General features: G+C 43.0%; 1 protein-coding gene across 4 annotated transcripts; it reads left to right on the top strand.

The window, feature by feature from the left end:
* On the top strand, positions 1-27,486 carry pax2a (paired box 2a). 4 transcript variants are annotated; one of them, XM_071533389.1, is made up of 12 exons: positions 61-103; positions 1,742-1,907; positions 3,151-3,348; positions 7,276-7,361; positions 7,704-7,823; positions 13,260-13,287; positions 15,326-15,343; positions 15,647-15,839; positions 17,974-18,094; positions 25,169-25,270; positions 26,953-27,039; positions 27,365-27,486. In XM_071533389.1, the coding sequence occupies exons 1-12, from the start codon at positions 61-63 to the stop codon at positions 27,484-27,486; spliced, it is 1,284 nt and encodes a 427-aa protein (XP_071389490.1). The 4 variants fall into 4 exon arrangements, with proteins under 4 accessions (XP_071389494.1, XP_071389490.1, XP_071389491.1 ...); XM_071533390.1 differs by having other exon boundaries at positions 27,346-27,422; XM_071533393.1 differs by lacking the exons at positions 13,260-13,287; positions 15,326-15,343 and having other exon boundaries at positions 1-103; positions 15,664-15,839; positions 27,346-27,422.

Raw genomic sequence — 27,486 nt, 5'->3', positions numbered from 1 at the left:
CTGCATCACCGAGGCGAAACGGCGACCTCAGTCGATTACCTTTCTTTCCTTTGCTATCCCATGGATATTCACTGCAAAGCAGACCCCTTCTCGGCGATGCACCGTGAGTATAGAGAATTAGTTTCCTCACAATAATATCTCTGTATTACGAATTTAATTTCTGCACAAATATGGTCGAGGTCGCATGCAATGAACGCGGTCAAATATGCCCAGACATTATGCATTCAAATTTATGATTTTTTGTTATTTATTTATGTTCACCATAATACATTACGCTACGTCTTATTGTCTGCCACTGTCAGTCAGTTTTACTATTGCATAGAAGATGCACACAATGATTAAACATGTTAGTAGCTTTCCCTCCTAGAAAGAAAACCGTTTACAAAGTTTTGCTAGTGGAGTCCGTATAAAAAATACAACATAGTTAAGATAATAATAGGCTAATAATAAGAAACAGAAGAGGAAGAAGAAGAGGAAGAAGACGAAGAAGAAGAAATATTGAGAGAAGGCTTATAAAAATATTTTTGAACAGGATAATTCCTGGCTTACTATTAATGAGAAAAGAGTACACAGTATTTAGATTTCTCCAGACTGAATTAGAAGTGTGAAGCTTTATTGACTAAAAGGTTAATTGAAACGGGAACAAGGCATGTAGGCCTGAACTACATTTAGTATTAGGTGTATGGGAGAAAACAGCGAAACTCCTCTATTTGAATACAAAGCGTTTATTACCTTTGTAATGAAAGTTACTTTGGAGAGCTCAGGATACTGTTTGTAAATTGATGTAAATGTGTAAACGGGGGCAGGACATCTCACTTTATTTACCGTCACATCGCACACTTTGGAACAGTGTGGTAAAGACTAAAGCTACAGGCAAAAACTTTAGCAATTCTTGTAATTGTTTGTTTTTATTCTATATGATATGGGTAAAGAAGACCCGGGCTCTCTGTAAATTATTTATTCCTCTTCATTCGCACCATCCGCGTTTGTAATATGAGTTATCAAAGCTCTTTTTTAATTATTTACAATAATTGTGCAAGGAAAATTAAACAGGTTGAAACATAATATCTGCGACATGTGTTAGGCTGCAGTGGAGGAGATGCTCTTGGAAAATATTGCCTAACTAGGCTAGTTGTATGCAAAGACAAAGTGGACTTGGTTTTATGCTTTACTTCAAAAAGACACTGCAGTGTTTATATTTAGCGATGTTTTTCTTTGTTTAAATTGCTCTATAAGAAAGAAACACTGTCTATACTTGAACTGAATTATTAGGCTCACAATTTCTATTATAATATTATAACACCACCACCAGCTGAACAGCATTATCATTATTATTATTATTATCATTATTATTATTATTATTATTATTATTATCATTATTATTATTATGTCACGTTAATTACATTTATAGAATTCTAATTCTAGGAAAATGGAGAAGAGAGAACAATTATATGGAAAAAATTGCAGATAATTTTCAGATATTTTAGGATTATTCTACCAAAGCAAGAAAGACTATGGGCCATTATTAAATTCAATTGTATGTGCATGTGAGTGTGTAGGCGTGTGTTAACAGCAATTTGTGACTTCATGTTTATGGGGAAAATAACACATAGGGTCTTCTCCAAAAAAAAATACAGGTTAGGTGTGCATGCCCTCCTGACCCGCCTCTGCCTCTGCCTGCATGTCTTCTGTATGTATGTAATGTTATGTTCCCTCTGTGCTGCTGTTGTATCCCACGTAGGGCACGGCGGTGTGAACCAGCTCGGCGGGGTGTTTGTGAACGGCAGACCCCTACCTGACGTGGTGAGGCAGAGGATCGTGGAGCTGGCCCACCAGGGCGTCCGGCCCTGCGACATCTCCAGACAGCTACGGGTCAGTCACGGCTGTGTCAGCAAAATCCTCGGCAGGTAAAAGGGGGAGACACAACCACCAGAGCCCATATGTGTGTCAAACATCAATCTTGTGCCATATAGCCTATGCGCACCCAGCTCTATTTTAGCCTCAGTCATCGGTTATACGCAGCTCGTTTTTTTTTTTTTTTTCTTTTTTGCTTGAATACAGCAATTCTGCGCCCGAGATTTTCTATCCATCACCCTCAGCCATACCCTTGCGAAAAAGAAGCATAATCATGATATAATCAATTTTAGGAGCAAAGTTTACGGCAAAATTATGAATGACAAATAATATCCTGTAGCTTGGGAATATGGGAAGGAAATGGGGAAAGGAAAATGCCATTAAGTACGATAAGGTCACTGTAAACTTACTTTTGAGTAGCACAAACACGTCAGTCCATAAAGGAATATTATTGCAATACCATAGGAGATAAAAGGAGAAAAAACATGATATGGTCACCATAAACTCACTTTTGAGTATCATAAGTCCATATAGAAATATTACAGTGATACCATGGGAGTTAGGCCTATATAAAAAATACCATAGAGTACAATAAGGTCACTGTAAACTGATTCTTGAGCACCGCAGCCATACTTTAAGCTCCTATAGTAATATTATGGTGATTTTTCGTTAGGGTATGGGCTTCTTAAAATCGGGGAAACTAGGCCTACATCATTTTATTTTGCCCTATAATGTTTTGTTCCTTCTGCTATTTTTTTGGGAGCACAAATGTAGAGAGATAATTTCTTGAAATATATTTTTTTCAGCTATCAGAAGGCATTTCAGAGGTATTTTATTTCACACACACTGAATGTTTGTCACCTACATTTACCAATAGCTCATGGTGGCATGTCGTGCATGCTACTAAGCTTATGAGGGCTGGAAATAAGGTCTAAACTGTGCTATTAGCTGAACCGCCCTTTGTTCTGTCCTTCTCAGTGCTTATTGTGTGATTTTAATTACACTGTTTTCGTTGAAAATCCGCTCTGTTCACCTTCCAACTGACACTTAATTAGGCCTATACCGCCTACTTCGAAACCAATAGGTTAGAGCCACCATCATTTTAGTAGATTATTTCACTGCACACAATTCTTAATCAGGATAGTCCCACATGTAACTGCAGAAGGTCGGCAAGGATTTGTTTCCCCACAAACGAATTCAAGCCACCTTTCCCATAAATCAGACGACTGGATGTTGAATTAATACGAAATCTAGGCTTTCTCACCCTTCAGGACCACTCACTCTGTCCCCATACAGGTACTACGAAACCGGCAGTATTAAACCCGGAGTCATTGGTGGCTCCAAACCAAAGGTTGCAACTCCGAAAGTAGTGGATAAAATTGCAGAATATAAACGCCAGAATCCAACCATGTTCGCTTGGGAGATTAGGGATCGACTACTGGCTGAAGGCGTCTGCGACAACGACACTGTCCCCAGCGTTTCATCCATCAACAGGTAGGTAGACATTAACTATAGGCCAAATATCTCTCTTTAAAAAAAAACATGCATGCATATTTCCTTTTAAAAAAGAACATATTTATTTCTATAAGAGAGCTTGGATATTTATTTCTTAAAAAAAACATGCGTGCATGTAAGATCATAGGAAAAATGTTTGTGTGGCAAATACAAAAGGCAAAATGAAATGAGAGATGAGAGAAAAAAGGAAGATAATCATTTGCCCTGCGTGGATGGAGTAAGGCAGGCCTATAAAGCAACTAGAAATAGGCAGATAGCTATTTTATTTTCACGTATAAGGCTAAACTATAGCCTGTTTCAATTGAGCCTATCCGGGGTGGTCTCAGAAGTGCAATCCAATCCCCTATACGGCCCTCCGCAACACAGCCAGCACGGGAACTGAGGTTGGGGCCACGAAAAATCACATCTGTCTCGATAAAAACCGATCAATACCGCGTAACCAGATCCAGAGGCAGAGGGAAATACCCAACAAAGTCGTTCAATACGCGGACCACACTGCGACAGAGGCGGCAGGCTCTTTATTGCCAACCAATTGCTGTGTTTTCAAATAGTTGGAGCCAACACCGCGGTGAATGGAGAGCGTGAATGTAGCAGATCACACATTTTAGCTCCTAGTTTTGTTGGACATTGTGCGATTACCTACATGCAGCGAAATTATACAGTTTTTAATTACACATCCCAAATGCCTATTAGGCCAATTAATTAATGTGTTGTTTATAAATCCGAATTATTATTATTATTAGGCTATCATTATTATTAGTATTATTGTTGTTGTTGTTATTATTATTATGCTATTATCAGTATCATCATCATTGTCGTCCCGTCAATTCTAATTCCAGAATTCTAATTCTACAAAAATGTAGCCTAGAAGATATAGGAAAACTCGAATTCTAGAACGATGTTGATCTGCTGCTAAATGGACTATAAAAGAGTATCTGTTCCATTCAAGCAGCTAAAGCAGACACCCTACACCTTCACCTTCCCACATGAAGCGGGACAGCAGTGGACAAAGTGTCTTTAGACAGAGGACGGTGAAAAGCCCCAGTGGATGCGCGCAAAGTGAAAAAAGCCCCATAGGCCTACCCAGTGCCTGCGAGTGATGAACTTTGGTTAGGAGGCACTGTTCCAGAGAGCTGGTCATCGGCATTACATTTTAATGAGCTGAAGAGAGATCACAACTCTGCGCTCATAACACGTCCAGCTAAATGCGGGAGATGGAAAAATAAAAAGAGAAAAATATAAAATCTTAGAAATGAGGCTGCCATTAAAAGGGCGATTTCAACAGGTTTTCTGCCGTTCTCTGTTTTCATCTGCTGTTCATAAAACCAAGAAAAGTGCATCTAGCAAGGTTGTGAAGCAGCAATGTCGTTTTATGTTTTTGATATAAAAAAAAAAAACTATAATAATTGACTAATACTGTCTGTGTCGTCGATTTGAGCTGTAGGCGAACAGCACTGAAGGCTAAGCTGGTATAAATAGCGTCTTTTGACACAAAGTTGGCTTAAATGTTAATTATTAATGTCAGCCCGTGTGACAAGGCACAAATCTGCATTTTAAATTATTATCCCTATCAGGGTTTCATTCTCTTGCATTTTAAGGGTTTTATATGTCTATATCCATATTGAAAAAAGTTAACTAATGTTAATTTTTCAATATCTAAAAGTAAGAAAAAATACAGAGGATAAGGTCAGCCTCCTCCAAAATGTTAATATACTCTGTGAGTAATAGGCCTAACTTCAGTAATATTCCCCTGTGATTTTTACAGTGTAGTTAAAATGTTCTCATATTGTTTCCTTTGTTTACCATTGTTTTTGAGAGGAGGATTGGGAGAGATGTGCAGGAGGAAGAAAGTGAGGTAGAAAAGTGAAGGAGGCAGACAGAAAGGGAGAGAGCAGTGGAGCCCTGGTGGTCTCTGTGGTTAAGGAGCTGACCTCTGCTCTGTTGACTAAAGAGGATGTCCTGGCTTTAAACACATTTTTCCTGCATGAATTATTAAAGATTACACAGAGACTGGGTTGCACTTTGTTTTGTAGCCGCAGAAACGAGTTTCCACCCGCTGCACCATGCCCAGTGGACAGAGGCAAACCCATAAGGTCCTAAGCGGCTTTCAATCATATTGATCCACATTTTAATATTTCTTTGGGGATTTTTTTTTTTTTGACAGCCAAACACCAAAGTCGTTAATTCGCCCATCCAAATTGCTTATTCAATATCAACAACATAGACTCGAAACAAAGTCCTTGAATTTATGAGTCTCCCTCGAGTCATGAGGTCAGATAACTGTTGTGGTGAGATGTTAGAAATTCAAATAAAATATTGATGTGTGTTTTCTGGAGGAGGCTGCTAGCCTTTGTTGCCCTGCCTGAAGGAGAGAGTATGGAGGACACATGAGATAGTGAGAGGAATGAAAAGAGTCTGATGTACATTTTACCCCTGAGGAAGTTAACCCGTACCTGCCTGATTCAGAATTGATAGCTTATGGCTGGATACTGCATGCACAAGTGAAGCGTATTAGACGTCATTTGCTTCATCTGCAGTCTGTGTAAAGTCTGTTATTGTCACACCTCTCAAGTGAGGCTGCTTCCATGTGAGCTTTTTCTCAGCATACAGCACTGCCTGTTATTCAGTGATCTCACTTTCATCTATCAATCAAAACATAATCGTAGTCATGATATAATGTAATGCGATCATGTCCCATAAGAGCTGAAGGAGAGTTTGTGTAAATCCTGCTTTACCATTCTCTTTTGCTAAAAGATTTACAATAATCCTCAAATGTACAGATGTAAAATAATCTCTAAAACCTCTAATTTGTTTAAAACAGCTATCTATAATTCTGTTACATGCACAGCTCCAAAGTTTTCAGATTATTGTGACAGATGCCTTTTTTTTTTTTCAAAGTGCACCACAGATTAAAAGACATCTGATGTGGCAGTGGTCTCAGGTTGGGCCAATAAGACACTATTGCTTTCCTGTCACATATAATTTATAGCTCACCATTTGCATTTGCTGTTCTCCGGTGCCATTTGTCGTCAACTTTTCTATCCCCAAGTCCCAATCAATAGGCCCTGATCTTCAATGACTCTGGAGGAGCCATGTGTGCTAGACTGAGTGATCTGAGCAAAAAAAGAGATCAAAAACTGCAACTGAGACCAGGAGGTAGAGAGGTAATAGAGAAATACAGAGAGAAATAAAGATAGTGAATTGGAAAGGAGCAGAGAAAGGGAGAAAGAAGGAAAGAAAGAGATAGAAAGAGAGATGAGCGGTGTGAAAGACAGATATTGTAAGGGGAGACAGTAAAAAATAGTGAGCATATTGGACAGGGGAGAGAGTAGAATGAGCAAAGAGGAGAGGGAGAGAAAGAGGATGAGGATGAGAGTGAGAAGAGTGAAAGATCAGGTTTGAGAGAGGGAGAGAGAGAGAGAGAGAGAAAGAAAAGAGGGAGTAGGGAGCAGGAGAGGGAGATTATTAGAGTTGGCCAGGTAGAGCCAGTGAAGCCGATCATTGAGGTGAATTGATGTGATTTCATGCTTTGTTTGCAAGATCATTCAGTCCAAAGTGCAATGAAGACTTTCCCCCCATATCACATCTTAACGGTATGGGGACTTTATCATATTTCTAACCTCAGAATCCAGCTAGATTGAATCCACAATCTCAGGGGGCAGCCCCTATTCAGCCTCACACAGGAGCAGAGAGATTGCCCCTAATGCCCCGAGATTGGTTATTTGTGACAGGACCCGAATATGGGGATACAAGCGCCCCAAACGACGGAGCACTTGTACACATGCATGGGCATAAGTGGACGTGATGTGCCATGTTTAAGTGTCCCGGGGCTCGCCAGGCCGGTGTGAAATCTCCATGCTCTGGAAGCGGTATTGATTGATCCGTGTCTGTTGTTCACTTTACCAGGATTATCCGCACCAAAGTCCAGCAGCCATTCCACCCGTCCCCCGACGGATCTGTTACGCCGCTCTCCACACCCGGTCACACTATAGGTGAGCAAGAATGAGGCTATGCACCTATAGGATCACACACAGATTACAACACATTCAGATGAGCTCATCACAGGCAGCTGAGAGGCAGAGCTGCTGTCCATGTAGATACATATAGACACAAACTAACTGTGAAGAAATACATAAACACATGCATGAGGATATACATGCACACATATGGACACATATATACCCACACACACATATGCATGCATGGACATGAATACACACACAAAGACCCACATACATGCAAGTACATACATAGCTATGGACAGAGACAAATATGAACACACACACACACACACACATACTGTACACACACACTAACTCAGCTTTCTCCATCAGTGCCCAGCACAGCCTCTCCCCCTGTGACCAGCGCCTCCAACGATCCCGTAGGATCCTACTCCATCAACGGCATTCTGGGTATCCCCCGCTCCAATGGCGAGAAGAGGAAACGAGATGATGGTAAGGGAGACACAAGATCCCTTTGTTTTCGGTCCTTTTAATTCTCTCCATCACTCGTCTCCTACTTTTCTGTGTGTGAAGGGGATGGCATTTATGACAGCACTGCAGCCAAGTGTGTTTCTGTGTGCTGTCTCCAGTGACTTGTTATGTTGTATATCAGGCAAAGGCGAGTGTTGAGAGTGTGTTGTGATTCAATCAGCTTTTTGATGCCCTACGTTTTACCATACGCCTTACAGAGCTGCATCTCAATTTTATACCGTGCTCAAACGTACTCTAGATATCCCATATAGCTGTCATAAAACTCTAATCCCCCTTGGCAAGGCATCAGTGCTGGTGCTCTATGCTTTCATTTCTAGAAAAAGAAAAAGAGGCTCCGCTTTGATTTCCCCCCCTTGATACTATCAGTTAACTACCAGTCATTTCATAATCTGTGCTAAATAAAAAAATAAAAGCACCTTGTTTGACTGAATTACATTTCATCACACTGTATTCCACGGTGTTGAACAATATCAAAGCGCTCAATATTAAAGTATGCGCGTATAAGAATATATACTAGACTATACACTTCCATGGGACTGGCAAGTAAATAGACCTAGATACGCTCAAAGATTAAGTGGAAGCCTATCCGGTCCAATCCAGAATTTCTCATTCCTAGGCAAGGCAAGTGAGTGGACACACACTGCCTGAGGGCTAATAGATTATCGGTTGTGCAAACAATTGGCTTTTTTAATGCCTATGAATTAACATGTCCCTGGTGGAGGCCTGAACAGGTGTAGGAACAGACCGGTGGAGGCAGGGAGGGGGTGAAGTGTGTGTGTGTGTGTGTGTGTGTGTGTGTGTGTGTGTGTGATTCTATGGCGTACGTGCACTGTTTTTGAGGTGGCTGATGGGTTGAAATGGTTGAAAATCATCCTAAAGAGCATTCATCAAAACAGGCCACTTCCTTCTTTTATGTTTCTGTCTCTTTAGTTCTCTGGAGTGGCAACCACTTGGATGGAAGGAAAATAGGACATTGTAAGTTGAAGTTAGAAAACCTTCTCTTTTATTTTGGTCAATCAGATAACCATACATTCTTCTCAATTGCTGTTTTTGCACTTCCAGGGTTATGAGCTTATGAGGAAAAGACGGGGAAGATTTTCCAATAAATATTTTCCAGAGACATTAAAATAAATTAAGCTAAAGTGACTGGAAAATCATATTTTCCATGTAATGGCATGCAGTTCAATATACAGTAATGCACAGTGTGTCTAATTCAGCATATAGTTATCAGGGTAGCAAGATAGCGGTGGGTTTTAAATGACAAGATATAGTATGATACTTTTTATGTTGTTTTATACCTGTGTAGTTTATTATTAGTTAATTCAAATTAATTCATTTGAATAATTTTGTAGTATGGCATTTCTCCTAAATTTAATCTGTGAAATCAGTAACCCATTGCAGACCTCTTGTTTGGTTATTCAGAGTATTTCCAATTGTCCCAAAGGCTGTAGAGTTATTTAAGCATTGCCGTTATTTCACACAAAGTCGCCCGGGAGTTGGTGGGACAGCTAAGGGACGGTCTCAGTTGCAGCTAGACATGTACAGTACAAAAGGCCCAAGCTACCTGAGCTGGCTAAGCCAATGACAGAGCAGTGTTTTACCTGCTAATGTGCTAATGTGCTGCCTTGTCAGGCAGAAGAAAGAACAAGGGAAAGCTGGTGTAGGAAAAAAACATTTTAACACTCAATTTTTGTAAAGCACAAAATGCTTGTTTGCATGTTGTTTAGAATATTCCACAAATGACACTTTGTTGCATGTCTGTGAGCTAACCACTGATTTTAAACTTAACAAAGCATCATATGTCCTTATATTATCTGTATTTGTACATACAATGTGAAAATTTGACTGTAAACTTGAAAAATGCATTGCATAGTCCCTGCCTCGCTGGTAGAGAGATGCTGTGTGTGTTCCTGGTGTGGCTGAAGTCAGCGGTTGCCCTTTGAGGAAGAAAAAGGTCCCCATTACTGCAGGGCTGTAGAGATAATGTAGTGTGACATGCGTTATGTACACCGGGTCCCCGTAAGACGAGCTTCAGGGACACAGGTGCCATAAGAGCCATTAATCTGTCCTTGTCATGTGTTATTGCAAATTAAAAGTAGCATGTTACACTGGACAGCTTCGAGTGAGGATGGGATGAGAAAGAGGGAGAGAGAGAGAGAAAGAGGAGCAGGAGGACGAGCGGAGGGGGCGAAGGAGGTCCTGGCAGGCTCAATGGGAGTTGAGCAAGGGTTAGTTTTAGGATTTGTGTGTGTGTGTGTGTGTGTGTGTACACTTATGTGCGAAAATGAGTGTGCATGTGTGTGTATGTGTGTGTATATGTGTGTGTGTTTGTGACTCTGTGGCTTCAGATGCTCCTCGCACAGTGAACATAGTGACATTTAAAAGAATTTGCAATTCTGCAGAGAAAAGCTATTAATTCACAAATTAACATCTCTCCCCCCTCCTTCCCTCTATCTTGGATGTGCAAGCTATCGAAAAGACAAAAGAAATAGCCTTAAGGGGGGAAAAGAGAGAGCTTCAGCCCTATCTGTGGAGAGATTGGTTTGCATGTCTGCAAGCAGCGATACCAATTATGCCAGTGCTGGGAGAATGCGCCTCAATGCGCCCCCTCCTTTGCCCCCACAACCCCCCCACCCCACCCTGAATCTATCCATAGCCAGATTTATTTGTGTATCTCATTACAGGAAATGGAATGTTGTTCCTGCCAAATGCATTAATAGTAAAGTGGGGAAATTAGCCTGTTGTACAGCATGCTCTCACTCAGTCATTTAAACCTATGGTGGAAGTGGAAGCCAAGAAAAGACTGAGAAGATTGGGTGACAAGCATTGTGTGACTGTCAAATGTGTATTATAGTCTTGCGTGATAGAAAGTATGGTCCATGCACACATTTAAATAGGTAAAAGTTTGGTCATTCCAGTCATTTCTCAGAAATCGTTTGGAATTGAGCGCTTTGAACTAATTATTATGTGGGAGAGCCATGTGAAACACGCCTGCTCTAATTTGAAAGTTTTTTTTTTAATCAGGGGAATAACTTGTTCTTATTAGAGCTCTAGTTTTATGTAAAGCCTGTGTTTCCAAGTGTTGCACAGTGACAGGTTGATCCTGACCTTGCTGATGTACGCAGGCAGGTTGATGTGACCTAACTGTGTTTCTCTCATACCTGGCTTACCACGTCCTGGATGGGACCCAGTGAAGCTCTGGGGAGGACAGGCAGTAGGGAGCTACAGTGATAAATTAGATGCAGAAAGCAAAGGTCATAACTTGTGATTGTAGCGTGGGTGTGGAACGAGTGTGGAAGGAGTTGATGGGTGTGTGAGCGGGGAGAAAAAAATACGGCCTAGCAGGTTGTTCATTCATGACATGAAAGAACGACCGTATGCAGCAGCCACAGTCACACCAACCTTGTTCAGAGCGAAAAAATGAATATCATATCTGTTTTGATTTGTTCAAATTTGATATTTGGCCCTGTGGAGATTGTCTGTATCTTTGAACACACATGCCCCATTGAAGGAGTTTAAATCTGTTAGTGTATGGATTTTAACCTGGGCCTACACTGGTTGGCTAGTCAAGCTAGTCCATGACAATGAGTCAATAGAGGATCACTTTAGAAAATAAACGCATCCAGAGCGAGACAGAAATAAATGGAATCATGAGCACCATGATGGCCCTGATGGGGTGTGTGTGAGAGAGAAAAGCCCAGGTTTGAGAGGGGCCACAGAGCGTAACATAGAGACAAGAAGCTGTTAGGGCCCCGACAGTAGAGGACGACACAAAGGGTCCACACCGCATTTCTTCCCCTCCTCCTCCTCAGCTCTCTATCTCTCTCTCTCTGTCGTTCTTTCTCTCCGATATTTCATTTCTCTTCTCATTCCCCCCTCTTTCTCATTCTTGCAGGTTAACCATCTGCATTCAGCTACACAGCTCCTTGCGACCCCGCACAAGTTGTAAACAATATACACTGAGATCCGTCATGAAAATATAAGGAGAGGGAATTCACTCACATGAAGAGGAATCATGTCAGAGAAAAGTCAATTACGGGCACTGATGCCGAGAATTAATGGAGCGATGCATTACTCAGCTTGAGAAGGAGGGAGAAAAAGGCAAGAAAAAGGAGGGATACGTTAATTGCATTTCCCACAAAGACTCGCCGCACAGGGTGGCAACGCTAAACGACAAGCTGGTCCAGAGGAGTGGAGATGGGAGAGCAGAGGAGGACAGGGAGGCAGGAGAATAAGGAGATTAGAAAGGAATCATATAGGAGAAGGAGATGCAGGTCCAAATAGCGTGCAAATATTAATGCTATGGACTCACCGACTGTGTCCAAATAGTCTAATAGACTTACCATTTTATAAAGTTTTTTTTGCAGTGGCCAGATCTGAAAGTTTATATTAAAGTAAATGAAATAACTAGTGTGCTTGAGAATACGAGGATAAAGCCCCACTGCTAGCACTGAGGCCAGTACAAATATCAAATACCATCACTATGCCTGCTAACAGTCAGTACACTGCTTGGCGGTGCTAAATCGAATTAATAAAGCTCTTAAACACGCCACAACATAACAGGATCTTAACAGCCATGGCGGTGTTGCCTCTCTCTCTCTCTCTCTCTTTCTCTCTCTCGCTCTCTCTCCCCCACCCTACCCACCTCTCTCCTTTCCGCTTCAGAGGTTTCATAAATATAGCTAGCTTACAGGGAAGGAGTGTTCACCCTCTGGGTATACCAGTTTGTTTGTGTTCTTTTTTTTTTTTCTTTTTTTTTTTTCAAGCTCAACTGCATTTTTAAAAACATCAACAAATGATTCACACTATTTGTGATAGCATCATTTCACCTATCAGCGTAGGATGAATAAGTAAATGGTCGACTTGCAGCTTCTCATCTAGGGAACCCCATGTCATTGATTTACAGAGGGAACCAGGCAGTGTGTAGGAATTCATTTGCCTTTCAAACAAGCCCCCCCTCCATCCCTCTCTCTCTCTGAGTTATCTTATCACAGGAACAGGGGAGATGAAAGAAGGACATAAAGTGCCACCATGCCAGCACAGGACGTAACATCCCCCTCCACAACACAAAGCAAAACATAACAGCATGTCAAGCTATTGCTACTTTCTATTGATACTAGGTAGCTCTGTTTCACAGCAGCAACAGTGGTTAACATAGTCTGTGAGTGTGTGTGTGTGTGTGTGTGTGTGTGTGTGTGTGTGTATATGTGTAAATGGTCGCAATGGCAAACTGCATGAGTGTGTGAGTATTTGTTTGCTAAAGGCATACACCAACTTTTAAGCTCTTTGATCGTCTTTCCATTGTGCGACAACAAAACTGGTAGCAGTTTCATGTCTGTTTGTTGAGTACTTTGTACTATGTGAAAAGCCCTTCGGTGCTTTTCAGATAGTACAAAGCAAGCCTGTACAGTCCACTTCACATACAGTATGCTAAAACATTAGAATACACCATGGTCAGCTATATAAATCCTGGACACACACAGGTCAAACTGCATCAATCTTTTCAAGCTGATCAAAGAGCTTATTTGCCAAAAAAAAGTGCATTCCTTTAGGTGTGAACATCATTGGGGAGGGCCTTGTTTTTTTTTTTTTATCTTGGTTGTCTGATCTGACTGAGCTCCAGTCTCTCCTCACACTTTAGTGTTAAAATGAAGAGACACAGTCACCTGGTGATGTGGGAGTGATAAGAGCATACCTACTGAGACACCCAAGGGCTTGAAGACACACTGAGAAAATAGAACAAGCCAGTCAATGAGCCACACACACGCAATCTGCCAGTAGGGCTTCACACTTCGCTTATCGACGTGCTGACTGTCAAAGGACGAATCTGATTTATTGCAGCTAGCTTATGATAAATGTGAATACCTAATTGTGATTTTTTTTAGAATATATGATTTGATATTATTTCTATTTAGGGGAGAAAGTGCAGCAGTATCCTATATGGGGAAGCTATGTCCTTTTGCAGCCAGTTGAGAAGGCCTGATTCTGTGGGGGGTGTTGAGTATGGGAAGCATGCTCCTCCACAGTGAATGACAAACACTTACTATTGATCGTGTTTGCCTTTTCTCAGACCAGCTGATACAAGGTAATTAATGACTCCATTTTCTTCTGTACCAAAGACAACAACTGAGTTTCATACAGCAGCAACACAACGGTGTGAAAGGCCTCTTCCCCAAGGGAGCTGTTGGAAAAAAAATGCCTGTGCAAAATTATGCGGCTAGGTTCAGTTGATGGTAGGAAAAACACATGCGGCAGAAGCCCTGTAGGAGGAAAAACGGATTCCTTCACAAATGTTACACGTAGCTAAAGTCAATACGTTTTAGCAATGAAACACAACACACACACGCATGCACGCACACTCCCACACACACCCACCCACCCACATGTACACGCACACGCACCTCTCATACCCAATTCCAGTCCCCTATTCCGTTCTCTCCATAGATCTATTTCTTGGTGCGAGTCGGGTTCATCCTCTGGCCTCAGCCATTGAAAAAAGGTCAAGCAGCCGAGCAGAATGGCAATAACGCCCCTGAAATGGTACCATCAGTGGAACATGATTGATCAATTGAATTCCATAGCACAGAAAAATGTGGGATTAAGTAGAGTATTATACGCACAATGAGTTGAGGCATGATGTTCATTCCAAGTTCATTTCGCCTCCCTCCTCTGCTGGCGGATCAGGCAATCAATAGCGGCCTTGCATATCATATATCACCGCTGGCTCGCCCAGGAGAGAACATAATCTGCTGCAAATTTAGAATGACAGATTTGTACGGGAGCTAAAGCCCTCGTCCGCTGTTGGCGGGGAAGGGAAGAAGGGAGGGTGGCGGGCGGCAGGCAGTCGACTGGAGGTTCCTGGGATGCTGGCTGGAGGTTTTAGCTGCAGATTTTTTTTTTTTTTTTTTTTTTTTTGCCGTGTTCAGGACTTGATGAGTGAGCAGGGAGAGCGCTGCGGTGGCGGCGGCTGGGCTCCGTGGCCGGGCTGATAGGGTCAGAGATCAGGAGAACGAGGGAAGCAGAGGCTCATTTGTTTATATAGAGTGTGACCGAGTGAGGAAATGCATACGCTTGCCCTCGTCGCCCCGTCCTCATTCGGCCCTGAGTACCGTCCCTACTCCATTCTGTTTTCCAGAAGACAGGCAATCTGTGGGGGATGGAGAGAGAGCGAGAGAGAGAGAGAGAGAGAGAGAGAGAGAAAGACAGAAAGAGAGAGAGAGAGAAAAGAGAGAGGGGAGGGTAATATGTTCAGGAGGAAATAGTACGGTTAAATAATGGCTCTCCATTTCCCGCTGGCAGAATGAGAGGCTCTGTATGTAATCGCCAGCGCTGCTTTCTCCTTCTGAAACACACTCTCTCCCTTACAAGTATATATTTGCAGTGAAGGTAATCCATCAATTACCATAGACCTATCACATGATGACCGTGCTGATGGTGGCCGTGAGGGGGGAGGAGATGGGGAGGGGGGGGGGGGGGGCACAGAGAGCTGCCTCAATGTGTGTGTGTGTGTGTGTAAGAGAGGCAGAGGAACAGAGAGGCAGTGAAAAAGAGAGAGAGAGAGAAAGAGAGAGGGAAAAAGGAAGAGATGCTTGTTGTCCTCCCTGAATTTACTACTGTCCCTCGCTCCATCACTCTCACACCCTTTGTTCTCAGTATCTTCTCTTTGTTTCTTCTCATGCTTGACTCACATTGCTAGCCTGCTAGAATAATATCATGTAAACAGACTAAAGCCAAACCCTGATGCAGTATGTTGTCGCCCTCCATTCTCTCCATCTTCTCCCTCCTCTCCTTCTGTCTCTAGATGGCTCTGATGGCTCAGGCCCGGGCAGTGACTCTCAGGGCAGCGTTGAGAGTTTAAGGAAGCACCTGCGAGCGGACGCCTTCACCCAGCAGCAACTGGAGGCCCTGGACCGTGTGTTTGAGCGCCCTTCTTACCCCGATGTCTTCCCCACTTCAGAACACATCAAACCCGAACAGGTCGGTCACACAGGGATTTCTTTCTAGACCCGGACATTTGCATTTTTTTGCATATGAAATCCTATTTCGTTTTTTTTCTTCCTGCATGTCCTTAAGTTGCAGTAGCCTACAATGAAATCATTTAGATTGATTTCTAATATTATATAGTGAATTAACTGGTGCACATACTGACACAGGTGACAAAAAGCTCTGTGTAACTTCTTGCTCAAAGCAACGGGCCTATTACAGCGGATAACCTTTATTTACATTCATTAGACTGTTAAACAACAAGAGACTATTAATTTTTCCCTTGAAACTCTATGTGGGTGCCCATGCAGCCTTAGCAGTGGCCTAATTGAGTTCATTTTCATCTCTGTGCGATCGCGGCGAATTACAGCGGCGATAAATCAGAGGGACAGCCCCTCAGCCTGCTATACAGGCCCTAATGCAGCTAATTACCAAAGTGATTTCTACGGCAAGATCAATACCAAAACGAATTGGAAATGACTTGCAATCACAAAGAGTGGAGGAGAAGGTATTAAAAAGGCGAGAGGAAGGTGGAGGAGGGGGGAGAGAAACGGCGTCGGAATGGTCCAGAAAAATCAGTTTTAATTTAATGTAATATTAATCAGACGGCTTTCCACTCTTTCCGTGGACCTCCTTTTTTCTCCCTATTTCCAACACCCCCTCCTTTTTTTAAACTGGTGAAAAGGTGGGATATTAGGCTATTAGGGGCTTGTCTGGTGTCTGCGTCAGGGCATTAAAAAGCCATTTTGAAGAGGCCAGGCTGAATAGGCCTCATCCCTCCCACACTTCTGGCAGCCATGTGGTCAGGTCATTCAGGGCCCTCTGTGCTTGCCACTCGCCCTCCGCCCAGCCCTGCCCAGCCCTGCCCACAGCCCATCTGCATGACAAAATGGCTCTTGTGCTGCAGAGGCCCAGTGGAATAGAGAGGAACATCCAGCCTAGTGCCAGGGAACAGTTGTAAGCAGACAATTAGAGTTTATCTGCGATAGAGGCAGACAAGAGTGGGGTCACCAGCTCGCCCCTGTGGGACCCCCTCCCATTGAGACAAACAGATGCACACACACCGACGCAAACAGACGCAGACACAAACGCGTGTGCACACACTCACGCACACACTCTCAAACAAGAGAGTAAGGTCAGGAAGTCTCATCTCATTAACAAACAGGATTCATCACATCTGCTAGCAGAGTCTTATCCTGAGATTAAAGTGAGTAAATACTAAAAAGGCGAGTTGGCGGTTGAAGTTGGCGGTTGGCATTGCAAACTATCACATTCTTTTAATAAGAGCAGAAAACATGAAAATGTGGTTTGAGTCGCAGCCAGAAAGGAACTGCCCAGTACATTTTTTCACAATTGAATTGAAATGTAATGAAAACCTCAGATAAAAAACATTAAAATTAATAATATACTTCTAAAAGAAATAAAACTATATATTTTTTTATAATTTTATTAAACCATTTTATGTATTCATCCTGGAGGCGAAACACAAAGGTTGATTTTGAGGTTGTACTCCCCTTTAAAACCCGGACCACATGTCTCTCCTGTAACAAAGCCCTGAATGTCTCCTCCCTTGACTGGTCACAGGGATGACTGCAGTGGAGCACAAAGAGCCAGCTGACACCCCGTCCTTTCACTCCTCTCCCAATCCCTCTCTCATCCCTCTCTCCCTTCCTCCCTGCTCCTCAGACAAGCCCTAATGCATGCATACATCATAGGTCTTGGTAAAGCACCAGGAGGGGGTTTGGATGGGGGGGTGAGAGAGAGAGAGAGAGAGGGGGGGGGGGGGGGGGGGGGGGACGGGTGTCCACAGAATGCACAGGAAATATTCAGAGGGAAAACATAGTGAAAGGATCACAGAGAGCTTCCTCAGATACGCCAGGGGTTTCCTTCAGTCACATTGTCTTGTATTTTCTCCGAAAATGGTAAATCTTCTCAAAACCTGGCACCTGGAGTGGGTCTGCATCTTACACAGCAGTGATATTAACCAGAAACAATACACCAAAATGTGATATCGCCCACTTTATCGAGACATTGGGAATAGTTCTCATTGCCACCCACCTACTTAAATGTCTGTCTCTTCACTGGCATATTCTTGCATCGTCTCTTAAACAGTTGTGTTTGTCCACAGGCGAATGAGTACTCACTCCCCTCCCTGAATCCTGGACTGGACGAGGTGAAGCCCAGCCTCTCCACCAGCGCCAGCTCCGACCTGGCCTCCAGTGTCTCCCAGAGCTACTCTGTTGTGACAGGTACAGCCCGACTCTCTCTAGATTGACAAAATCAACGTCCCTAAAAGAATACACACAGCTGCAGCGAGTCAAAGGCATCGGCAGCGAGGTGGTCAAGCCTACGCAGCTACTGCGAACACGAATGAACGATCGCATTTAGCTCTATTTTTGCATTCTTTCCATATCATTACACCACATCTTCCCCTCTTCTCAACATATCAAATTACTTCTTACCTAAGATATCGAATCATCATTGACTCATTGAATCTGTGACTGGGAACTGCTTATCTCTTATTTTGATAGAACATTAGACGTGTTTTGACTGGAGTAAAAGTTCCTTATGGCATACATATTTTCCAGACAGATCAAATTCTTATCACAAAATGAAAAGCTCAACTTTTAAAGCACTCTGTGTGTTTATTTGTGAGGGAAAAGAGCGAGGTGATATATCATCTGAGCCCATTAAATCCTACAGGCCTTTCACACGCTGCTCCTAACTGGCTATTGTGTTAGCCTGGATTGGCCCGCTAACAGATTGACTGGGAGCACTTCTCATAAGAGACAGCTGCTGTTCTCGCCGCGACACGACGTTGTCATCAAAGGCTATGATAGCCTGTTGATTGACAGCGGCTGGAATGGCACAGTGGCTGGCTGACTGCCTCATGCTGTGGAGAGAGAGGGAGACGGAGAGAGAGAGAGAGAGAGAGAGAGAGAGAGAGAGAGAGATAGAGAGACAGAGACAAAGAGACAGAGTGAAAGAAACACTGAAATTACCCATTTTTTTCCATGTTATAGAATGGTTGCTGTTTTCAATAGTGTGGTTCCATTGAGAGTCCGGCGGAAAGCCACAGGTAATGGCAGGTGCAGTGTATTGAATATCTTGTAGTATTAACTATCTGTATCATATATCCCACGCCAACCCACTCTGTATTGCACCATAGCTTCTTTTGGTCTGCTGTCGAGGTTGATGGCTGCCTGGTTAATTGAAATATTGTTTCATTGTGGCTGCTGAGGCTCTTTCCCAGGAGAGGCTAGGTTTACTGATAGCCACATTGGCTGGAGACTAATATGCCAGCCTTTTAATAAAACTCCCATAATTATGCAGTGGCCATCAAAGTCAATGAGTCCACTGTGTATGTGTATGTGTGTGTATGTGTGTGTGTGTGTGTGTGTGAGTAAAGAGGAGGACAACATGATTGAAAACTGCAGTGGCCCTTCTCAAATGATCCCCAGGCCAGCCCCGGACCCGGGCTGAGTATTATGGGAAAAGAAAGACCCCTTTTTTTCTCCTGAATATGTGGGAGGTAGATTTGCCCCAGAAAGTTGGGCCTCAGGAGAAGAAAGGTGTGTTTTTGTCTTTTATGCTGGGCTCCTCCTATGAAAGCGGTCTCGCTCTGGGGAGCACACTCATAGCAGGTGGCCTCCAAGCCACCTGGGGGCCTGGGGCCTGCTAAAGCGATACATCTGAGGGCCACAGATTGCATAATGAGGAGGTGAATTAACAAAACTTTTCTCAAAGTGGAATATGACACTATCTTTGGCACATGCGTTTCAAAAATGGTCTCTGAGAATTCTGAGCATCATATTAAACTCAAAAGTTATTTAATTAATCCACTCAACTTTACCTCTACTAGTACTTTAATTTCACGACTGTGCAAAGTAACACGTGAAGCATTTGATTGGGTGTAGGTTGTTAGTGCATAGTATTATGCTTTTCGCCATTAGGCAAACCCTGTAAATAGGAATGTATGCCAAGCTGGAAAAAAATGCTAAATTATCTCCCTCACTTAGGCTGGGATCCAATTCTCAATAAATTATGCTCTCATACTGAATGGAGCAATGAGATTATATTCATTCTTTAAATGTTTTCTGCTCCCAATTAAAATTCATACAGTTATTGATCTTGTTGATTTTTATGTCCTGAAATTTGCATAATCTATTAAAGATGAATGATTAATGAAGTACTCAGGGAGGGAGCTGAGTTTTGCGTTCCAAGGGCGCTAGCGAAAGCAATGTCGGCCATCTTTTGTGTCCTCTGTTTATCCAAGTGTATGAGAGAGAGGGGCTACCTAGGAAGGAGGGCGGCAGCCAAATTACAGAGAGATTTAGGGCATTGAAACGCACCATTGGAATTCAGTAAGAAGTACGCATCTTCTGCAAATGATTTCCTCTCCTGCACAATGACTATTTCTAGATATATTTAAATGGCAATCCAGCGTAATGAAACCACCGTAGTGAAAAATAACATAATTTGTCAATATTTATTTCAAAGGAGAATACTCTCTTATGCTCCCCAAAGAACGACACCATGAACCTAGCCTGTTGATAATATTGCCAAGTTGAAATGCTGCATATATTTTGTTAATAACTTGGTTAAGCTGATATTGTGTGCAGCTGATTGAGTGAAAACAAATAGGATGTTTTGTTTCCAGTGTGTACAAGCAGTAAAAAAAATTGTTGTACTTGTCTCTGTCTGTATACCAAAGAGGGACACTATTAACCTGGCCTGTGCCGGGCTTTATGCAGTAGCCATGGACAAACAACATGTCATGATTTACTCCTCTGGCTCCTAGCCAGCATTTGTGCATCTGCAGAGTTTTCTATAGAAACCTGAACAGAGCAAGTAACATATGCTGCAGATCCTGTGCATTGTGACTTCAGTTACTCTAATCCTGACACAAGCATAATATTTAGAACAAATGAATAATATTGTAGCCACTTATCAGTAGTTAAATAGGGTTGCACCTAATGAGAGTTCAGTAGTCCCTGTGCAGGCTGGGCCAGATAATCACTCTTACCAACGCCTGTGGGGAGGCCTGGTGTAAATGGGCACCCCTCTGCCTCGCTACAACTCTTAGCAGATGTGAATATCCCATCTCTTTCCCACTCCCTCTCTCTCTCTCTCTTTCTCTCTATTTCTCTCTGATGAGAGAGTGGTGATATTAGTGGGAAAAGATGCTTTATTTCAGATGAACTTCCGTGCTCAGAGACCATTTTCTAACCTGGCAGGGCCGGCTATTCTCTGGTGGGTGGCAAACAACACGCAGCCACCTAACCTGCGGTGCTTGGTGTGTGGCCTAGTGACAAACGGCTTGTCTCAGCTCAGTAGAACGCCCGCAGCCCCGAGCTTGGAAATTAATGTTTATATCACCCCCCACAATAGCACACTAACCTTTGAGCACACATTTGATAATGAATGACTTTAAACCCGTGGATGGGGAATTCAAGCCATTTGGCCCTGCAAACATTCTTTACTCACTCATAATTGGATGGAGTCGTTGATGATTGTTCTTTTTTTTCCTTTTTGGTGTTGGTAGGTGATGATAAATTACCACCTCTAGAATGTAGGAAATTGAGGTCAGTGATTTTACTGCCTGTTATTGTAGCAAACATGAAGGTGTCCCTGTCAAGGTAAATTTAACATTCTAATTCTCTGTAGACTCTTCTGCAGATGACTTTGCCCTGCCCGCGCAGGAAGGAAGGTTAGTCTTGCTGTGATTTTGAACATGGGAATTAAAAAGTTCACTGCAAATTGAATGGCACCCTTCGAAAAGAAAAGTGTCTGCGCCAAAGTTTCTCACCGTATGTTTAAAAATGAAAACAAGGGTGGCTGCTCACTTGTGAGAAGGCTATTGTTGCTATATCTGGACACATATCACTTAGAGGACTGTTGTAGGTTCTTTACGGTCCATTTCTATGGTTGATGGGATCTGTAGATGTGGTATCAGTGGTGGAGCAGAGACAGATGTTGGAGAACTCTATAGCGTCTCCACTCTCTCAGAGATGTGTTTGCTGGGGAGAAGAGTCCCCAAGGACCCTGAGTTTATCTTCCATCTCCATCATCAGGGCCTGTGATTTGACAGGCTCCCTTTACCCAGGCTCTGCCTTGTCTCCAGGACAATAAGCAACACCATGTCTGATTAGTTTCAGAGTTCAGTGGTCTTGAACGCAGCGTTTGCGTCGGTTGTTGTTGCGTCGTAACCCCTGTCTGTTTGACAATGGTTGCTCAGGTGCTGTGAAAACAGAAGCCTACAGTAGCACACAGGCAGACTCAGTTATAGACAGACCAGGCTTGGACTTCATGTTTCACACCCTCAGAAGTCTCATCCTAAAGTTGTGCTTCATGGCAACCATGTTGTTTAATCATTTGATCATGAGGCTTGTGCACAAGTTTAGCACTTTTCATGCGCTGTGTGGTTCCCTCTATACCAATAGTATGTGCCTCAATGAGATGGAAGTATTGTGGAATTGCATTAACTGTATCTAAATCCACATTTACAACAGCTGTCACAGAAAGAAAGAAGTAGAAAGAGGCTGAGAGAATCCTACTACTGATTTCTATGGGAAAGGGGTCAGTTACGTCGCCTGATTCCCCGGCATTAGGTTCATAGGGCTGACGGGTTTGCATCCCCCTCCATAGAACAGCCCTTATCTTAATGAGGAATCTCGACACACAGTCCTGTTGTAAAACAACAATGATGGGGGAAGCAGCTAATGAGGCTATCATGGTGTCGGGAAAGAGCCATCTCTCCCCACAGGCCCCAGCGAACAGAACAGGCTCTGCAGGCAGACGCGGAGAGGCCGGAGACAGAGCTCACATTGATTGCTTAGGTTTCAGAGGCAAAGCCGGTGAAATGAAAGATGCCAAGACTCATCAGCCAAATTAGATCAAAGTCTAGAGTTTTGAACCGTCCGCAAGCCGGTTGTTTGGTTATTTGTGGGAGTGATTTTGTTGTGAGAAAGCAGCCGTGAGATTATATTGTTTGTTTTCCCAAAACCTTGGGGAAATTTTTTACGCATTTGAGCTTGATTGATCAGGCGCGATGTGTTGTTGCAACATTTCACTGGTGTATATTTCCATTTAGTTGAATGAATTACTGTTGAGTGCATATGAGATTATTATTATAAGCTATGTAAATGAACAAATCAACTGCTAAAGGCTGCTTATCTATTTAGAATTCATATGAAATGTCTGGTATTGAGATGGTAAAAGATTTAAAATTATCCCACATTTTTTTTAAAAGTCAGTAATGTTGCCCAAAACTACTAAGCGCAGAAGGACTTGGTCTAAAAACCAATACGTTTATCCACTTTAAAATAAAAAGTACACTTCTTATATTATAGCTGGGGGTTCCTCATCCTTGAAAGATATGTCAACTAAGAGCTTTATGCTACCATTTACAGTAATTCGGGCCTCATTCATACCATAACCTAAGTATTTGGAGCCCCCTCTCTCACTGTTTTATTGATTTGTGCTAGTGTCTCGCTTTGTGCCTGACAAATCTGCGTACTCCATTTTTTTCTCTACTGCTGTGACTGATTTGTCCACACACAGTCGGTACAGTAGTTTTCCTATGGACTTGTTTGGTCAGTTAAAAAGCTACACATCCATCCTATCACACATTTATCCACATCTGAGTGAATGAGTGAGTGAGTGAGTGAGTGAATGAGCGAGTGAGTGTGTGTGAAGGAGAGAGTGAGACCGTGCGAGTGAGTGCATGTGTGTGTGGGGTTGCATGTCTACATTACATTTTGTTTTGTTTTGTTCTCTTTTCCATCTGGCAGACTGTCACCCATCCCACCTGCCTTCCATGTGTGTAAAGCGGGAGCCCCATGAGGCATCCTTTGCCCCCTTCACCCCCTCTTCTCTTGGGGACTCTGCTCTAGCTGACATCTTGCCCCACCCGTCCAGCCTCTCAGTAGATGCCTCCACTCCCAGCTACCCTGCCCATGCCCACGGCCCCTGCTACAGCCAGTATGCCAGCCAGCCCTTTATAGCAGGTACAAGCCCACCAAAGGCCCCATAACCAGACAAAACTGAATCAAGCTCATTCTATTTTATTCTTTCTTCATCTTCTTTTCAGGCTATCTTTTATATATTTTTATATAACTGGGGAAGTCATTCCCAAATATAGAGCAGATTAAAGCAGCCGTCTCTCACATTGCAAAGGCATCAATCCCATCATGCTTTGTGGCTCTACTGTTGTGTATACAGGAGCAAAACTGACTGCTTGCTCCTCATTAACAGTGACTACTCTCGCCCCCTTTCCACCCTGCTTTTCTCCAACCCTGACCCTTTGCTTGTCCCTCTGACTAACAATGGCCCTGGGCCTCCAGGTCCTTCCAGCCTCGTGACAGGCCCAAGGTCTGGGGGCCAGCGGAGGCCAGGAGGGGATGGTGGGGTGGGGGGTGGAGGCAGAGACTTAGGGCTGATGCTGGGGCCTGCTTTGGACCGGTAGTGCTCTGTCCTGTGTGCCCCCTGATCCAGCCAGGCCCTATGCCGTCACTGTCAATTACAGAGCTGAATGTGGAGCAGAGTGCTTTGCTCTCATTGGCCTGATGTTCCTGTCAGCTTTAGAGCTCGCCGGTTCAGGACATTGTTGTATTATTTTTACAGTGGCTGTAGCTTCTGATGAGAATCAATTACTAAATCACTGTTTTGCTTTTTTTAAATTTTCGTCATTCTTTTAACTTTTATCAACAAGCAACTTCATGTAACATGCTGCAGCATTTGAGTTATATAGTGGATGTGTGTGTTGAGATGAACAATTTCTGGTCATTTTCAGGATTTTTCTGACTTTTTTTTTCATGATACAATTTTGCATTACTGTTCTTGCATTGGACATGAAGCAGTGTGGTCTAGTGTGACAGTGACAGTAGCATCACTTGGTATTCTCTGTAACGACGTATCTCTTCACTTTGGTTATTTTAGTGTCTTCCTTGATGCATAAGGTTTATGAAATATCATGGTAGGTATTGTATTGTATTTAGTGTCCACAAGAGAAACAAAATTCCCCCCAAGGTTTGCTTATTCATAATTTGATGCTTGGCACGTTTCCCAAGTTTATTTCATGCATCATAAACCCACACTGTAAACTACAAAGAGCTTTCACTTTAACCCTTTCAAAGATGACTATGTTTGAATCACAGTTTAGTTTAGGAGTGAAAAATACAATGACAGTGCCGTTGAAATGATTGTACCAAACTAATAGACATACATGTTAAATACCACCTTTAGAATAAAAATAGAAACACTGCTCTACTTTTATGTTTTTGAGCATCTTTTTTAACCATTGTACTCCTTTGCTCCTCCAGGTCGAGACATGGCCAGCACCACCTTACCTGGCTACCCCCCTCATGTCCCCCCTACAGGACAGGGCAGCTACCCCACCTCCACACTCGCTGGAATGGTTCCTGGTAGGTGACATTACTTCCTTTTTATGATGCCATTAATTTTAGTTTTGCTCGTTTTATTTTCAGTAGGTAGTCCCTTCCAGTCGATCATGTTTAAAAAACCTGAGGTCATTCAGAGCCAAACCGGTGCTAACAAAAGGATATGCTTTTCAATGATGTCATTTACAGTATACACCGTGTGCTAGCGGCCGTGATAGACAAAGACACACACACATGCACACGCATACGCACACATTCACTATTGACATGGAGAGATTGAACAAACCTTTAAGCATTGCTACTGCCTCTGACCCGGAGGATTGAAGCGAGCTTGTTATAGCTTTGTTAGAGTGCGGTTAGCGTGTGGTTAGCGTCTGCGGACGAGGACATTAGACGAGCTCGATAGGCGATCACCACAATCAGTGGCCGTGAGATAGGACAGTTCCTCTCAGTTCCACTCCAGCTCCCAGCGCTCATTACCCTCGCCGTGTCCACACGGCGCACTCTCACCAGCCCCGTCGATAAACACTGCTCTTGCTCTTCTCCTCGCCTCCCCGGACACCCAGGGCTGCAGAGCGTATCTCTTTCCCCTCTACTTAACCTGCAGTTCAGGTTCACAGCAAACAGTTAAGGGTCAAAACACAGAGGCGTGGAGGGCCTGTAAATATTTAAATCACTATCTCTCTCAGGGATGAGCTCGGGTTACAGGACCAGCAGTGTGGATGCTATAGCTGCCAGTGTGTGTAGATCTCTCCTCCAAACAACTGAAAACACAATTCCTTTTATCGCTCAGAGACGTGTAGCTATCACACTGACCAATAATCAAAGCAGGCAAGCGGTGTTTACAAGCAAGCAAGGAGTGCATGAGGGTGCTACTTTAAGGGATGCATGGAGGTAAAAGCTGATATCTCAAATTAAATTAATTATTCTATATTTAAACGATATGCCACTGGAGAATGCTTATGGATATAAGCATGCAAGCATATAAGCAGCAGGATATTAGCTAATTATGAACACACACACACACCCGCGCATGGATACACACATACATGTACACACGCACAAAGGTCTTCTTAATCCAGGGGCCATAGGTTTTTTTTTTTCATCTGGTGGCGAATGACTAAGATTTAGTGACTGGCCCCAAACACTGTTAAAGCAAAGGCCATTCCTCAGCAGCTTCATATAAAACCCAGCCTTTATAGTCTCGTAAAAGAAAGAAACCTGTGGGACCCACAGCATCGCTCACTGACATCACCTCAGCCTCCCGTCCTTTCCAGCAGGACCTGTACAGTGAGGACAAAGAGAGAATGAGAGTCCGCGAGAATCCATTAGGGAGTTTTGAAGCGAAGCGTCATCGGTTAAAAGCAGGGAGAAAAGCACCGAGGTCCTCACTTAAGGAAAGAATGGAGGAAATCCTAAAGACTAACAGAGGATTAATAGAACAATCAATTCGCCTAAAGTGAGCGTGGGGGAAAGCTTAGAAACAGCCAGGACAAAAACGCCTCAGAAACATTGTTGTGCCACAATGTTGTTTAAGCTTGTTCAGTTTCACAGAAATGTAATTAATTGCCCCAAAGGGAACCATGTTTTATTTAGGCAAGTGGGTGACAAAGCATTCATTACAGCCTAATATTACAAGCAGGCTGTCAGTCATTTCATTTTGATATCTCTTTGCTAATGTTTGTTTTTATTGTTTTGCAATCTAGGAGGGGACTTTTCTGGAAACCCCTACTCTCATCCACAATATACTACTTACAACGAAGCATGGCGGTTCAGCAATCCAGCATTACTAAGTAAGTGATATTGTCTTGTTATAAAAATTGGAAAACATACTGTAAATACTGTACATTGATGCACACTGATCACTCTAAGTTGTTAAAAGAGATGAGAATTCCTAGGATTTTAATCAAGAATTAAAATCATTAGCTGTTTAGTCCTCCTCCTGTGGTCCTGTCGAAGAAATTTAAATAATAACGAAACATCAGGCTCCTTATATTCTATGTGGCTGCAGCGTTACATATGAGCTGGTGTAGAATATGTGTCTTAAATGATGTCTGACCTCGTGGTTTCCAACGGCTCGTTCTTCTGTTAACTTTCAGGTTCCCCTTATTATTATAGTGCCGCATCCCGTGGCTCCGCACCTCCCACTGCTGCCACTGCCTACGACCGCCACTAGTTACCATGGAGACCGGCTCAAACTGCAGGGCCAGGGCTTCGGCCTCCATATTGTCCCCGTCTGA

This window comes from Centroberyx affinis, unplaced genomic scaffold (assembly GCF_046629955.1).
Source record: "Centroberyx affinis isolate AG114_WGS23_722 - 3 ecotype Tasmania unplaced genomic scaffold, CSIRO-AGI_Caff_v1 ptg002363l_1, whole genome shotgun sequence".
NCBI lineage: Eukaryota > Metazoa > Chordata > Actinopteri > Beryciformes > Berycidae > Centroberyx > Centroberyx affinis.
The sequence above is the reverse complement of the archived record's forward strand: the minus strand, read 5'-3'. Positions and strand labels throughout refer to the sequence as shown.